The sequence below is a fragment of the Falco punctatus genome, assembly GCF_963210335.1.
Source record: "Falco punctatus genome assembly, chromosome: 3".
Lineage (NCBI taxonomy): Eukaryota > Metazoa > Chordata > Aves > Falconiformes > Falconidae > Falco > Falco punctatus.
In genome coordinates, this window is record NC_137582.1 from 67,621,081 (window position 1) to 67,637,518 (window position 16,438).

Genomic DNA, 16,438 nt, shown 5'->3' on the forward strand with positions numbered 1-16,438 from the left:
TGTATTGTGATCAGTTTTATATAAAATAAAAATCTGAAACAAACATAGTTTGTGCTTTTGCTGTTTAAAATTTGTATTTCTGACAAACCACTGGGCATATCAACAATTCCAAAAGATCTCTAGTGTTATCCGTTGCTCACATTCAAAATTAAATTACCATTAGTAGTACTTATTATTTTACCTCGAATATTCATACTGACAAGAATAGCTCAAAAGTTGAAGCATTTTCTCTTTTTAATTGATAACTAATTGCTCCACTAAAAAAAATATCATGCAGGCTGCCATGCACTTTATAATAAATATCTTTCTAAAGTTACATTCTAGTGCTTAAAAACAAAATAAAAAAAAAGTCTATGTAGTTTGACTTTTGACTTTGTAGTATTGAAAGTTTACTATAATTGCAATAGGATATACTATTAACAGATGAGCACATTAACTGGTCTATAAATGTTTGCAGACATGTCACCATCCTCCCACTAAGTCCGGGAAACAGGTCAAACTAAACTAAGATTTGAGCAGAAGAAGAACTGTTTTTTCCTTCACTTCAGATATTCTACGAGAGCCATTTCTTCAATGGTGTTTAACCACTCAGATTTAGCTTTAAGCAACTCAAAAATCTGCTGATGACATTTATACAAATTAATTTTAGAGAGAAAGGAAGCAGATCTTAAATCTTTACATCAAAATATGCCTGTTTTCCAGGGGAACAGATTTATTTACTGTATACATAAGTACAAACTCATCATCCAAGGACTTTCCCAAAATACAGAAAAACTTCAGATTTGGATCTATGGTATGAATCATGTCAGACTCATGTATTTCTCTCCAAAACACCTGAATATTATTAGAAAATGGTGTGTTTTGGCTCTCTTTCTTTTTCTTATTTAATGAAAAAACAATGATCAAGTGATTATTTTGCTGTAAAATAAACTGTCATTTTACAAATCTTGCCAGTATCTGGAAAAGGAAAATTTCTCTTGCTCTGCAGCATAACTTTAGTCACATCTAAAACTCACATAGTCATGAATGACATCAAGGAACACCTGATTTAAGATAAATGACTGTGACATTTATTTCTTTTTATTCTTCATCTAACAAGTTCTGGCCAGTTCAGCTTAGAAACTAGTATTCAGTAACACAACAGCTAACCCAATTGCAAGCTTGTTGAACAAATGAGGTACAAGGCCTGTTTTCAGTTTGACTCTATCTTTTTCTATCCCTTCATTCTTGTTCAAATTAATATCTAGCCAGTACTCTTTCATTCAGACCATAGTTTCTTCAACTTGATGGAGAAAATGAAAGCCTCCCACCACCTGGATCAGGTGAAAAAAGAAGAAAATTAATGCAGTTTATATGCCATTGGCTGGAGCCAATATAGACAAAATAAAGTTTCAATAAATAAAAAGCATTTTTAAATAAAAGGCATTTATTTGCTTTGATGTGGTTTTCAACTTCTCCGAGGATGTCCATTTATCACTTTCCAGATTAAAAGTATGTCTATTATCAGAAATTTAAATAGACATCAAAGCTTTTCAAGCAAGGTTTACAAACTGCTTGCTCGAGGCATATATAGTTTGCTACTAAAATGAGCCTGGATCATTGGTTAAATTCCTGCCCCTAGAGTCTCACAGTGACACTGGCCAAAATGCAAATCCTGAAAGATGTCCAAGATGTACAGCACATAAAAAATGTTCCTTACATTGATTTTAAGACAGAAGGAAAAATTATTAGTCAAGATAAAATACTTTGGTGGAGAGGATTTCACAGCACAATGCTGTATTGAGAAAAATTCTTTCTTGCCCTTTACATCTACAGCAAGGAACTTAAAGTGTGCAGGAGGAACTCAAGAACCCTCATCACAGGGAAAAAAAATAACGCCACAATGTCATCCAATACATCGATTAAACTAGTTTTAAAGTCAACAATTAGACAAAGGTATTTGTACAGTAAATGGATTATTTTCAGCAGTTCTAATCTTACAATATACATTTGAGAGTAAAATTTCAAATCAGCCCGTAATGTTCCCTGGAGACCTAGAAAAATTGATAAACAAGGCCATAATGAATTCACAATACTGTTCTGTCATCACAAAACCTTGTAAGCAGCCAACAGTAATTCCTACAAGAAGTGGGAGTCACTATTATGCATTTAACACCGTAGACTGTGTAATTTAGGTTTTTAGAATAAAGAAAGTTAGTAGACTTAATTACATTGCACACCATTAGCAATAAATTCTGACTGACTCAGCAAGTCGGTAGATTGGGTGGGATTTTGCTTTCTCTCCTTCTATCCCCTGACAGTTATTACATCCAAGTAAAAATTTTAGATGCCTTACAAAGGTCTGTAACTATCATCTTGCATATACCAATATGCTGTATTTACCTGCACAGAAGACAGCTAGTATCTTTTTGGCCTTGCACATAAGGCTTAAGTCAGTAACTGTAGTGCAAACTTAGACCAAAGTTATGATTTTCAAATATTTACCTGAAGGGAGTGCAATATACATTCATCCAAGCATTAAGCAGGCACACTACAACCCAACAAGTACGTGGTCACTAGAACAAATCTGAATGAAGATCAAGCTAAATAATTCCCTTTCTTTTTCCTTTCTCTCAACCACTCAAAGAAAAATCTTCCTTCTTTACAGAAGAACATAGCAGCATTTAAGTATGTTTTTAGAGGTTTTGCTTTGCCCACATCTCTTCCTTCATGTTCTTATCTGACTCTGTAGTCCCTGGTATCACAGTCTTTTCACCTGCATTGCCAAGCATAGCAACGAGTGCCATGAACTGTACAATGTATAATGAACAATACATTACTGGCATTACTTTAGTTGTCACTGATGTAAAATAATAAGCACTGATCTGACAGATTTAAAAAGAATGAACGGATTTAAATGTATTGCAGTTTTGAAATGAAACCAACTATCAGTAATTATAATCTTGTTGTCACAATGGACATTCTATGAAATAGAAAGGAGGTTTATTTTCTCTGGAGAGCCTTGATGAAAACCAGGATTCTTGTTAATCAAATGCATTCTGGTTTTTAATTAAAAAAGGAAAGAGAGTGCATTCTTGGTCTCATATCCATTATTTGTCATGTCATTTCCAAACTCATCCTCAGGCAAGCCTATCTGGTAGATTAGGCATCCACTAAAAAAATCATATTCATATTTTTTCTCTCTTTAGAAACCATCAAAACTGAAGCATAGCCTGAAAAGTTTTAAAATAAGACAGCCTCCCTTTACCTACACACAAAGAAACACTTAATTAAAACTTAATGAAAGACAGAAGAAAAAGCAATAACAAAATATCAAGGGACAGGTAGATGAGAAGGAAGCATTCACCCTGAGATATTTATTATTTTAATAGGTTATCTGGAAGAAATAAGAAACTGCGTGCTGTGAGTCTGATTCTAACCTTATTAAAGTCAGTGGCAAAAAGCCTGGTGAGTTCAATGGGGCCAAGATGAAGCTCTAGTTGAATTAGGAACTGACTTCAGATAAAATATGTTTTCTTCCCCTCATCATCCCATTTTAGCAGAAAGAAATAAGACAGATTTATTGAAATCTGTCACAGAGGCAGGTAATTGAGTTTGGTTTGACCTGGTTAAAAAAAAAAGAAAAAAGTACTCATGAAGAAAGTAACTTTGACTATTAATTCATTGAAATAACAGTGCTGGACACTGATCCTTCCGATAGAAGATGACTGTCCTACTGAAGTGCCTAAAACCTGTACTGCACTAAAATCCGACGTGTCTAAACACCTTGCTGATAGGGTAACTCTACTTAAACACAATAAAAATTGAACCTTTCTCTGAAAAAAACTATGCAGAATTAGTTGAGGGGAAAAGGCATATCCCCTTGTGCTTACAGGTCCCTCTGCCAGTCAGCACTTGCTCTAAGTTCACAGAAGAACCCTTCACTCCCTTTTACTGCATGCAAGACAATTTATCAGTTGTTAATGGTGAAAGAACAGTAATAATGGAGCAGGGAAAGACCTCCATTTCCCTTTACCAAGAGCACTACCTCAGGGTCTCATTTCTCCAGCTGCTACTGGTGGCTGCCATCTCTTTGACCTTGGTCATCGGTGTGAGTGATTTAGCTGACAGGTGGGGAGACTCAGCTATCTAAGGCATCTGTTGGGGAGCAGCCCTTCTCTAGAGATTTTCTTCCAGCCTTCACAAGCAGGAGCTTCCAAATGCTACTGGAATAGTAGAACTGAAACATGGAAAGACAGATATAATATCAGAGTCTTCCTTCAACCAGCAGGTTTCATATAGTGTTACCTAAAGCTGTGAATTCAAGTAACTTAACAGAAATAATTCTAAAGCTAATCGCCTGCAAGTGCAACACTCTAGCTGTTCTTGCATAGGTCTTTGTTACGTTACTCTTGTGAGAACTATTCTTTTTCTGTATAAGGACAACCATTCATTAGAACAAGAGGGAAACTGAAGGAGGAGGAGTAAGGAAGAGTCCAATTCCTTGACCCAGTGGTTAAAGGCCATTTTCTTTCGTGTGGGAGACTAAGCTTGAAACCTCCCAGATCAGTTTCAGGAGAGACCAATTCTATTTCACAAAAACTAATGCAGGTGAACAATCACATGGTAATAAATTAGAATGTCAGACATCTTGAATCTGCCTCTCATATTCTTTTTGATGGTAGCAGAAGCAGTACTTTTACAAAAGAGAGACTTTATTTACAGTGTTTAAGTTATGGTTTATGACATACAGTAAGGTTAAGGAGTCACACAAACCTCTAGAAATTTGCAGACAAGACTTTTTCCTTCCCTACTCTCTTTGCAGTGGCACAGACCTGGGGAAGTGCCAAGTACCCATCGTTCCCTTTGGCTCCTGCTGCATTTATCCCAGGAAGGGTACAGCCCACCCAAGATCTTCCTGAAGCAAGATCCGGCTTTGAGACGTTACATATCTTTGACTAACAGCCTTTAACATTCATTAAGAGTGATTGAAAGACATAAAACCCAGTAACAAAACAGAAATAAAGTAAGCATGGAGTTTCTTTAGTCATGATCTAGTAGAACAGATGTTTTCTAAGCATCATGACATTTTATCTGCATCTTTTTTTCCGCCAAAACAAAACATTACCAGCATCTTCAGAAACCAAACTGATAAATCTTTTTAATTTATGTTCATCATCATAGCAATTGAAATACATTTTGTAAGTCCAAGCATGAAATATTCTAGAAATGGATGAAAGCCTTGCTTTGTATTTCTCTGTCCAGGTTCTTTGTGCAGTATCAGTCCAAATACTTGCAGCATTAGATTGGGCACAACGGCAGTTCTCAGCAATCTGATGACTGCTTATTGATGTCTGGGGACATATAAGCTCTTGTGTTCATAATGGAGTATCCATGTACCTGGGAGATAGGCATAATAAGTGATGGAAAGCATGCCATATTAGAAAACTGATTGCATATGTCAACATATGCAGCACAGTTTTACAAATTAATCTAGGTTAAACTCCACTATATGCATGAACGGAGGGAGGGGAGAGATTCATGACTTTTGTTCAAACTTAGGCTTCCTGCAAATTTTTAATCTACAATGTATTTCCTGTTGAAAACAGCAAAGGCAAAATGCTGTAATATTCTCATATCATGTTTATTGGATTTATGAATTTTATGAAACTTCAATAACAAGCTTGGGGGAGGCTTGCATAAGCATCAGCATTACATGTTGTGATTGAAAGCCTGTATCAGCACAGAATTCTCCCTAAACAATACATCACCCAAGCAGCAGATGTGCAGATAAACATTACTATTATCATTAAAGAAAAAATTCTGGATTATGCTTTTGTTCTCCCTTGCTCCTTCACAATGCTTTTTATCATTTTAGACATCATCATATGAAAAAGGACAAATTCAAGCTCCTCAGAAGTAGCTCTACACTGTCTTTTCACTAAAAGGTCCTTTTCCAGGGTTCTGTGACTTATGTTCTCTTGAATATGACCTTATATTACATCATTGAATTTTGCCCCATTTTTCAAAAAATGCACTATAATTACAATACTGGCTAGATGCCATAGCTATGCAATGTTTTTCTAGGCTCAAAAGGAGTCCAATAGTGTAGTTCCTGTTTCTAAATGTTCTATAAAATAAGTAGAATAGAGGAAGGTGTTGGAACTGTCTGGCTAACACCTTTCAAAAGTATTTAGGAATGTAGAGTTCATAATTCTCAGAACTAGATGAAGTAAACCTAACTAGAATGTTAGCAGACAACGCTTGATCCATGTCTAAAAACAATCCTTGTAAATTCATTACAGGATTTGCAAATTGTCCAATAGGAACAGAAGTGGCTCCACTCTGTGGTATGGCATAAAACTAGTTAGTTGGAAGTTTAGGTTTTTTTTTTTCCCCTAACAGCAGAAGGATCCATGTGGCTATAGTACTGAGATTATTCTTAACATTGAGAAAATATATTAGCTATCTTCAGATGCAAAGATTTTCTTCTGATCCAGATGGTACTCATCACTGACAAAAGTCAGCTCCAAAGTGGTAACAGTTCCCAAGAGGCTTGAAGAGCTTTAAAATGTTAATAAATATCAGGGGAGAGTGGGATACAAAAATTTATATCTTCAGAGCTTTATGTTCAAGCTAAATGTTTAAGCCATGATGTTCAACAAGAAATACTTCCGACAGATAGATATTTATCAATAAACATGTCTCAGAAATGCTAAAGAAAATCCAAACAATGACACAATGTATTTTAAATTAAATTAGCTACCCTGTTATTTCTACTATGACTGCTAAAATATAGACAGATACAGACAACATAGATAAATATTTAAGGCTTAACTAGACCAAGATCTCCGTTACCCACAAACTTCTATTATTACCATCATAGCTGGAGGTGGGATTTGCAGTGCTAACAAAAATGACAATAGGTCTCTCACAAAGAGCATCATCTCTGAGTAATCAATCAGCAACAGAGAGTGGTGAGGCCACCCTCACAGACTGGATGACAAGATCCCAATTCAGCAACTAGACAAGAGCCTCAATATGCAGTTTCCTAGTGACTTCATTGGATATTACACCCATGGTAAATAGTAGCTTGAAACTACAGGCCTTATAGTAAGGAAACCAAAGGAGACGTTAGGTTTTGCAGTATTTCAGGGTAGTATTTACTAGGTTCAGAATCAGACACCATACTTCTAAACACTTTCACTACCGTCACCTACTTCTGTTGCTTCTTAAAGATTGCATTTAATACCTCCTATTTAAATATTTTGTTCATCATGATGCACAAGATTCTACAAAAAGGAGCCTGTGCAATGTCTCTTTGACTAAGTCTGAGCTAGAAGAACCACTAATTTTTTCAAACCACTAAAAATGTTCCCAAATGTTCCCTTTCTTCTCTCCATATACTCCAAACAGATGTGTTTAAAACTTTATGCTATATAAAGTTTATGTCCCTGTTGAGATTTCCATAAAAGTTTATGCCTCGTAAGGTCTCTGTCTTTTGATCAAAGCCAGTTGAATAACAAAGTCTTAGAGAGCTCAAGTCATGCAGAGCTTCCGGATTACATTCCTATTTTTATTTTTATGCATCTTGAATCATTTTCCAGCAGGACATTAAGTCATTCAGCTAAAAGAGTAATATCTGAAAGCCTTTTTTAAAAAAGCTGTATCTTGTATATTATCACAGCAAATATTATTCCTTTTGATTCCCCACCAAGATAAGCTAATTGCAAAAGATTTGTTCATCCCATAGACATACACAGAGTACAAAGTTTGCTTTACAAAAAGGGAAGAGGAGTAAACCCAAGAATTCTAGCTGAATTTAAGGAGAAGAATCACAGATTTGAAAACCCCAGCATATATAACAATAATGTCACATTATCTTTGCCCTCTTCTGCTATTATCTGAAAGTTTTCCATGTTAATATAATTCTCTTTTTCAATCACCAATGTGATGGTGTTATTACTGGAGATATCATAGTTATATTATTTCTAATAATTTCAGATTTAAGTTATTGCTAGCCAGCTAACACTCAGTATTTCCCTACATTGGTGTAGACTTTCCACCAACACACTGAAAATAAACAAGATCCCTTATGTCACTAAAGTTACTCTCAAATGACAGCGCAAGTCTCTGGGCCTGGATCTTTGCCATGCAACTTACAGTTGAAGAAAGTCCTCCTGCAGGAAAATCTGTATTGTACTGTGTCATTACCAAAGAGGTGCCAGATACACTCAGAATATCAAAAAAACCCACCCCAAGGGTGTTTACTACACCAAAGCAGTCAGTAGATTATGGGACTAAAAAAGTTGGAAAGGAATTAAAAAATTCTTCCATTTGGCAAGAAAAATTGAAAATGCAGAGAGACTTGGCTCTGAAAAAAAAGACAATTCCTTCTGGCCACAAAAATCAGTTGTATTTAAAATTTCTGTTCCCAAATAAAGGAAAACAGCTCCTTGTTACAGATTTTTAGATATTAGACTTATAATCTTAAACTGGTATACAAATATAAAATAATTCATATTTCTCAGCTGAACTCCATTTTATGATAATATAAATGGGGGCTTGGACTGGGTTTGTATAAGTAACCAAATGTTCAGCTGTTAGTCTTCTAACTATTAAAAATACTGTTGCTGCATTGATCATTGGAAAAATATGCCTTAGATTTCTGGTATTCTCTTTCATTGTCTTACTTCCTTTTCTAAATTACATAAGTCAGTTAAGCATGGAGCATTAAGTTTGCTTTGAATCACTGATTTGTCAAACAAAGGGAAAAAGCAGCTCACCTGTATTTTCACTGATGTTGAAAGCCCCTCTAAGCACTAAGCAAGAAATGAGGAATGAAGCTCTCCTTCACCAATGTAAATTGTATTCATTTCTTCCCTAAAGATGGTGAAAGCCATTTGCTTCCAACAAACTGATTTTTCCTAATTAAAATTTTCACTGAACTCAGAAAAAAGCAGGACCTAGAGGGATGATGTGAGTAGAGCTTGAATCAGGCCCTGCAGTTTTATAAGCAATGAAGGTGTCTTCATTTACTGATGCAGTCGATACAGATGAACAGTTCATTTAACCAGATACATGTACTTAGGATCTCTGCAAAAATATTTTTTTTTCTTTTTTTACAATAGCTGCAGCAAGTGCCATGGATGCCTTTCACACCCAACTAAATTAAATGTCAAATAATCGTTTTTCAATGAAGCTACTGTTTTAGAAATATTTGAGTGTGTTTACTGTGTCTCTCACTGGAGCTGAGGAGGACAGACTGAAGAACTGTGAACTTAAAAGGTCTAAGTAACTAAATATTGCAGAGCTGTCCACCGCATGCGGCAGCACAAGACTGCCCCATAGCCCAAGTGAGTCCTTCTCTGCCTACATTTATGCAAGCAGCTGTTAAGTCCTTCCAGAGCCCTGAACAGAATCGGTACTCACAGTTGTGGTATCCTGCTCCCTGGAATAAAGAAGGATTGCACTTCAGTCTTCCCTTCTTATCTGAGAATGAAGAGATACAATTCTGCAGCACGGTGTTGGTGAGGCCTGCTACTTTGGTAATGAAATCTAACAATCTTGTCCTTTCCGTTTTTCATCATGGGCTGCTTAAGTGGTCTCTCTACTCCTAGTTATGGTTTGTTGCTTGAAGGGGATAGCAGCTTCTCTTTTTTTCCCATAGTGACCAAGATGGCTTGATTGTAGATCAGCATGACTCCTTTTCCTGGGAAAGAAAATGGAGGGAAGCAGCAACTCCTGCTTCTCCTGGTAGCTGATGTTCTTACCTTGCTGATGGTAGCTCTGCCGCACCACTGGCAAGTGTTTGCCAGGCTATGCAGCTCAGACGTGTTTAAATAGGCATGTCAAGGAGGCTAGGGCAGGGATTTATGTTGTGTGGAGGGGCATATTAATATAAATGCATCAGAGGAGAAAACATAGAAGCACTTGAAACAAAACTTGGCTTGACAATGGTGCAGGTGTCACTGGGAGAGAAAAAGGTGTGGAGGTGAGTTTCTCTTTGCAGCACACTGAAGTATGACTATAGTAGGAGTAGGCATGCCAGCTCAGAGGTAGATGGCACAGACAACACTGATGCACAGTCACTAAAATACAAATCCAGCATCCCTAGTAAGCCCATACTCCAATCCATTCCAATGCATCTTCATAGCTTTTGTGGTGCTGCATAAATTAAAGGTAATTAAAATATACTGCAATCACATGATTTCATTTTGCTGTTTACAGACAAGGTAAGCTTAAGATGGCTCTGAAGTGATAGATGGAAAAGAGCCAGGTGGATGCAAGGGTGACACAAGCTCAGTAAGCTGATAGGAATTCAGCATTTTCAGTGAATTTGGAGGAGGAAACAGAACTAAAGTCACTGTGGACAGAAATGAAAGGCAGCAGTGACAAAGATGTAAAATGATCATCAGAGTAAAGAGTGATAATGCTAAGGTAATGACGAGAAAGAGCAGTGGAGCCATGGGTCCAGAACGTCACATCAAATGTTGAGTCAGGAGTGAGGAGATAAGAGACTTCCAGATCAGATGCAGACTTCTGTGTTAAAAAGATTTTTGAATGATGCAGGTTTTGTCCTTTGTATCACTTAGCCCTTCAGCTCTGCTCCCTCAGCTGGAATATCTTTCTGGTAGCAAGAAGGTTGCACATAAAGTAGAAGACAAGAAAACAGAAAAGTCCAACTTCTTGTTTGCAAGACAGTGTTACATAAAGCACAGGTGTTAGAGCTGTCTTTTGGAGCTGGACACGGACAGTACATTTTTATTTGGTGGCTAAGGAACTTACATGTGCTAAATGTTTCTGTGAATTTGTGGATGGGTATGAGCAATAATCCTTCATACTCTTCTATTTAGCATACACTTCTCTGTTTCTTTTGTCTGCCTTTTTTTTTTCTTTTTGTGCTAGCAGTTTCTTTGGGTCAGGCAACCTTTCTACTTTCTCTTAATGCCCTCCCATTGGTTACATTGTTGCTAGGTTCAGGAGAATATCTCCAGTATAAGAATGGAGAAAAATAGAAGGATAAGGTACTATAATTTCTCAGAGCTTTTTTTTTTTTTTCCTTTTTTTCTTTTTTTTTTTTTTTTTTTCTTTTCTTCAAGCTATTTTTAGAATTAGGAAGATAGGAAAGATTTACACCGGAATGGTTTACAAAATGGAATTCCTGAGATTTTTAAATGATGCTGCAAAGAAGACTTGGCAAACTGAAAAGGCCTTATTTCCTAGTGTGGAGAAAAATGGTTGTTCATACAATCATCTAAAATGAAAAGCATATACATAACACTACACTCACGGGAAAAAGAAAAAGAAAAAAGAAAAACTATGAACAATATGGCAATGCAATGTGATAATAAAATCTCATCTGAAAAAAATGAAAAAAAACCCATAAGCGTACTGGCAACATGGCTATACATCACACACATTGCACCAAAATGGCCTACTAACTACCATTCTTAGTTTTAGTTTAAGGCAAACATGAGGTAAAATGCATGAAGCTAACAATACCAGCTCAGATAAGCCACAGTAATTTGCTATATTGTTATACAGAATACGTGTAGCTGTGTTATTTAACAAACTAAACCTTCTTTCCATAAAATGGAAAAGGTATAATAAATACGTTAAATTTCACTTATAATTTGTGGTCAAATACTGGTTTTGAGTATTCTCTCTATAGCTAATTGAACTTGGGTGAACTTGAAGTTGTTTGAACTAGCTTGCTTGAAATGTTTTCTGTTTTTTAAAAAGTGGCTTCATAATAACACAAAATACTCATAGGAAAGGCAAACTATTTTCAGCAGCGACTCTTTCTATTTTAATATTTTGAATTTTATAGATCACATTAAGATATCTTACTATTGTGTGATACCAACCGAAGTTATCTTTACTGTTTGCAGTATAGTGGACTAGGCTATTATTTACACTGACTATATACAGCATATAATTTCTTAAAATTAAATATTTCAGCTAGAATATTTATTTGGGTTTGAGTTTGTTGTTGTTTAGTTTTTAATAGATAATTTTATAATTTGACCCTGTTCCCCCAGTATTCACATATTTTCTCACACACTGGAATTTTTGTTAAAGGTTATATCTAGCTACTAGACAATATGTTTCTTAAGGAGTTTCCAAGATCAAGTAAGCATTAGCATTGTCACTTTGTTTGACATGCTTTATTTACACAGATTTTTATGTTTCTCACTCATTTTCCCTGATGCAATTAGTGTTTTAAGAAAGGATGTGCATGCCACATAGTTATTAATAGCCATGTCTTCACCATTTACATTCTCTCAGTCAACACTTTCACTGGAAATATCATAAAAATGGATTTCATTGTGTGCTTGTCTAGGAGGGACTAGACCAACTCTATGCTTCAGTGAGTTTTAGGCACTTAAATATGTAGCAACTTTAAAATCCAAGGCTTCAGCATTTTTCTAGGTGACCAATATAATTCATTCGAAGCTAAATTTACATATTCAGAGTTCTCATATATATATTTTTATATACTATCTCCATTAGGAAATATTTATAAATATACATAAATGTGTGTGCATGTATATGCATTTCTTTCAGCAAGCCTTTCATTCTTCCTTGATTTTATAATGGATGCATGGATGTGGCAAATATCTTAACATGATATACTGAAGAAAAGATCATGAAATAGGACTTGGAATGATTAAGGAAAAAAAAATGGTAAAGTATATGGACTTGGAAAGAGATACTGATCTGGAAATGAACTATTAGTGCATGCTAAAAATCCATGTAACAGCACTGACTCAATGAATTTCAATGACTGCAGAAGACAGAAGACTGTTTTTTGCAGCTAATATGTGATAACAAACAAATTAAGTTCAAATCAAATTATGTAAACCACATTGCAAATATACTGTACATAAAAGGAGGAAAATATCTGAAACCTTTCTTCTTCTCATGTCATTCCTAAATCACATTTGTAGAAATTGTTTTGTAGAAATCAGATTTCCTATATTTTTAATTATGTAAATTATATACTATGTATTTCAATCAATAGCTGATATAGATCACCTTATTTTTTATGTCAGTCTCTCAGGTTTTCTCTTTTGCCATCTATATATGCTTTGGGAAGATACATGGAATTCTTCCCACTTTTTCAATATAACCAGTACAATTTATATACAGAAAAGCCTAACAACCATGAACAACACAGCATGTTTAAGAAGGAACTGGGATTTGTTTAGAAACAGAATTTGGGAAGATAACACTTTAAATAAATAATGAATCTATGATTTTATGCATTTTTATTGAGTTGTTAAATGAGGGGGTTTTCAACTTTACATAATTGTGGCTTTTCTACCTACAATAATTCCTTACTAACTTAACCTCTCGGGTTTGATTTTGGTGTTGGTTACTCATGTTTATAGCTTGAATTATGAATGTAATTTTATCTTGCATAAGGAAGTTGATTGTATTTCTATCTCTAAAACTGGAGCCCAGCCATAACATTTGTATACCTGAAAAAAATCTGCTGCTCTACTATGCTGAAGCAAACTTCCTAATAATTGCCATGGAAATAAACTAGTTACAAGTACAGAATTGAACAAAAAGTTTACCATAAACCTTTTAATTGGGTTTTGGTGATCAACTTTATGTGTTATGAATTCATTTAGATCTTAAAAAAATAGTGTATTTTGCTTTTAAATAAGTGAGGGGTGAGAGACAGCTGATTCTCCGATGTATCAGGGTTTCAAGTTCCTAGAAGCTACATTTTGAGCTTAATCTTCCAAATTACACAAGGTTTGATAATTTGGTAAAAGAAAACGTTGCCATTAAACTCAAGGTAAGAAATTATTATACATCATTTTATGTATCTTTATATAAAAAGTTACAAGTAGCAAGCATATGACACAGAAATGGAATAGTAACAGCAATAATTGTGAATGCATGCTTTTTACAATGCATCTAACAAAGGGATTTTTGCCAACTCAAATATTCAGTAACATACATGCAGATTATTTTCTTAATGTCAAATTCAGTCATATTGCTAGATGCTTATCCAACAAACATTTCTATTGAAGTGATTATGAATGGCTAAATACCTGATTTCAATAAATTGTTCCTGAAATTGGGAATTTAACTTGCAACGAAAAGAAGAGAGAAAAAAAAAAAAGAGAAATGACCGATAAGCATAATAACCAAAGTCTTATTGCCTTCTAGTAATTTTACTTAACACTGCTTGCTGAATTTTGTCATGATATGAGAATAGTTGGTCAGAGGGTCCATAAAACCTCTAGCTGGTGTTTCCAAGGACGATAGTTTCATATTTCATTGTAGCATGTTCAAAATCACCCAGGAGCGCACTATTCTCAAGCAGTCTATATAATGAAAACAATGTACATATAACAAAATTTCAATGTAAATCTTTTCCACATATCACACAACATACAAGTAAATAACAGACATAAACCATATCAACTGAAATAAAATAAGATAATAAAAAGAAGAAAAAAGGGGGAGTCTTGGTTATGAGCTAATTTCTTCAAGTTTGCAGCAAATCTCCAAACGTATTTAAAAACTAAGGAGCACTTGGTGGCCAGCAACCAAATTACAAATGAAACATGCTATTGTGAAATAGGAATATCTTGCTAAGGAAGTAAGATAAGTCTGTACTTTTTGGGTTTGGATAAAGGCAATGAAATGAAATTAGAAAGATGTCCACTGTCTTTCAGACAGCTGAAATAATTCACTAGAGATTTTTCCATTCAGAGTTCGTATGACTGCATGAGTAGTTGTCTGAAAACAGTTAAAATATGTTCTCTCTATAAGGAAAAATAAAGAAAAATATTTACCTAAACTATCTAGAAGCAACAAAAGCATTAGTGAATTCTTTCCCAGTAAAATTGCTGTATACATATATACACACACATATAAACATGAATATACACATAACTATGCTTTTATATATATATACACATATACATATAAAATTTAACAGACTAGCAGCTATCTATAACTTCATTATAAACATCTGAAATTAAGTTTATTGAGATTAAGTGTTGATGACAAATTATATAAAATGAAACGCCTAAGAAAAGACTCAAAAAAGGAAGTCTAATTTGCAAACATTAACAGTAGAACTACTCTAAATTTGTCAGTACTACCACATACCCTTCCCCCAACATTTCACAAGGTTGAATGAATAAAATTATCTGAAAACAGATAGTTCATATTCCTGCCTTGGGTTAGATTGTCAAGTTTTGCATACTGTTTCATATGCTGGGACTCTAATTTTTGTTTTCATAAATAAAAATTAAATGAAACACCAGAGCCATGCAAAGCATCTGTCTTTATAATGTGTTTGGAATCGAGATTATATTTAGCTAGGGGATAATTATAGTGCTGTCAAGAATAAAGAATTAAAAGATTTTACTTAGTTCACAATGCTAAACTGGTCATCTGTCTTTCAGTGTTCTCAGTATTCAAACCTGGCTTTCTCCATACAAGCTGACATATAACTTGAGAACTAACATGCATTATAGCAATATAACATCTAAAATAGAAAGCAAGAGATGGTTCAATTGTTGTATTATGTTTACTTACCTCGTTTGTGTCTTAGACCCTAGTTGTGTTGTACTCAGACTCATGTTTGCTTAGAGACCCAATGAGGCAGAACCTGGAATGTTATGGCTATTTCATTCAAAATAATAATGTTTGCATAGAAAAAAAGAAATATATGCACATAGATACTTAATAAACAGTACATCCTTGATAATCTAATCAACATTCATGAAGTAATTTACACTGGCATGCAATTAGATTAAAATAAACAAATAACTTATTTTTTAAGAGACAGCAATGTCTTAATGTGTAAAGAAAATGTGGAGGGTATGTAAACAGTCACAAGGAGTGCATAAATAACACATGAGAGAGGAAACAAATATATATTTAAAGTTTCTGTGTTCTTCTTTAAATAAATTTTCATAAATGTTTTTGCTTTTTCTTTTACTTGTAAACTTTTAATCATTCATATTTACAGTCATTCAAAGTGTGATATACAGTAGAAATAGCTCTTTTATTAAAAATATCATGCTTGACTCCTTTTTTATTGATTAGAAAGATTCCTTTTAACTGCATTTTTCTATGTAAATATATGGGTAATCTCTATTCACTATGCTATCTTATGTTCTAATTGAGATACATATATATAGATGTGTTAATAATAGCCAAGATGCTGTGTTTAATAATGAAACAGATACAGTAAAGTTTTTCAAATATTGTCATTCATTAAATAAAATATAATGTTTCATGAGAAAAGTAGTTTTCTTACCCCAGGATTGTGTTTCTCATTATTATGCCATGCATCAAAATGGATACATGTATTTTATATTTATTAATGTGTTGATTTAGAGGTGCTAGACCAACAGTAGATGATACTCAAGGCCACCTCAGTTGCAAGGAAACCACATGTATGTGATTCTTTCAAAAA

The 16,438-nt window shown here is 34.5% G+C and overlaps 1 protein-coding gene across 9 annotated transcripts in view; it reads right to left on the reverse strand.

Annotated features, from left to right (window-relative positions):
• The window catches only part of NETO1 (neuropilin and tolloid like 1), a 308,983-nt gene that overhangs the window by 185,895 nt on the left and 106,650 nt on the right, over positions 1 to 16,438 (reverse strand). For 2 of the 9 annotated variants that reach the window (XM_080381160.1, XM_080381161.1), the window contains exon 10: positions 9,559 to 14,327. In XM_080381160.1, the coding sequence (XP_080237286.1) occupies positions 14,243 to 14,327 (85 nt within the window). In that variant the 3' untranslated portion in view covers positions 9,559 to 14,242. Of the gene's footprint in view, positions 1 to 9,558; positions 15,626 to 16,438 lie in introns of those variants that run through there. The other 7 variants (XM_080381159.1, XM_080381157.1, XM_080381156.1 and 4 more) reach the window with 7 other exon arrangements.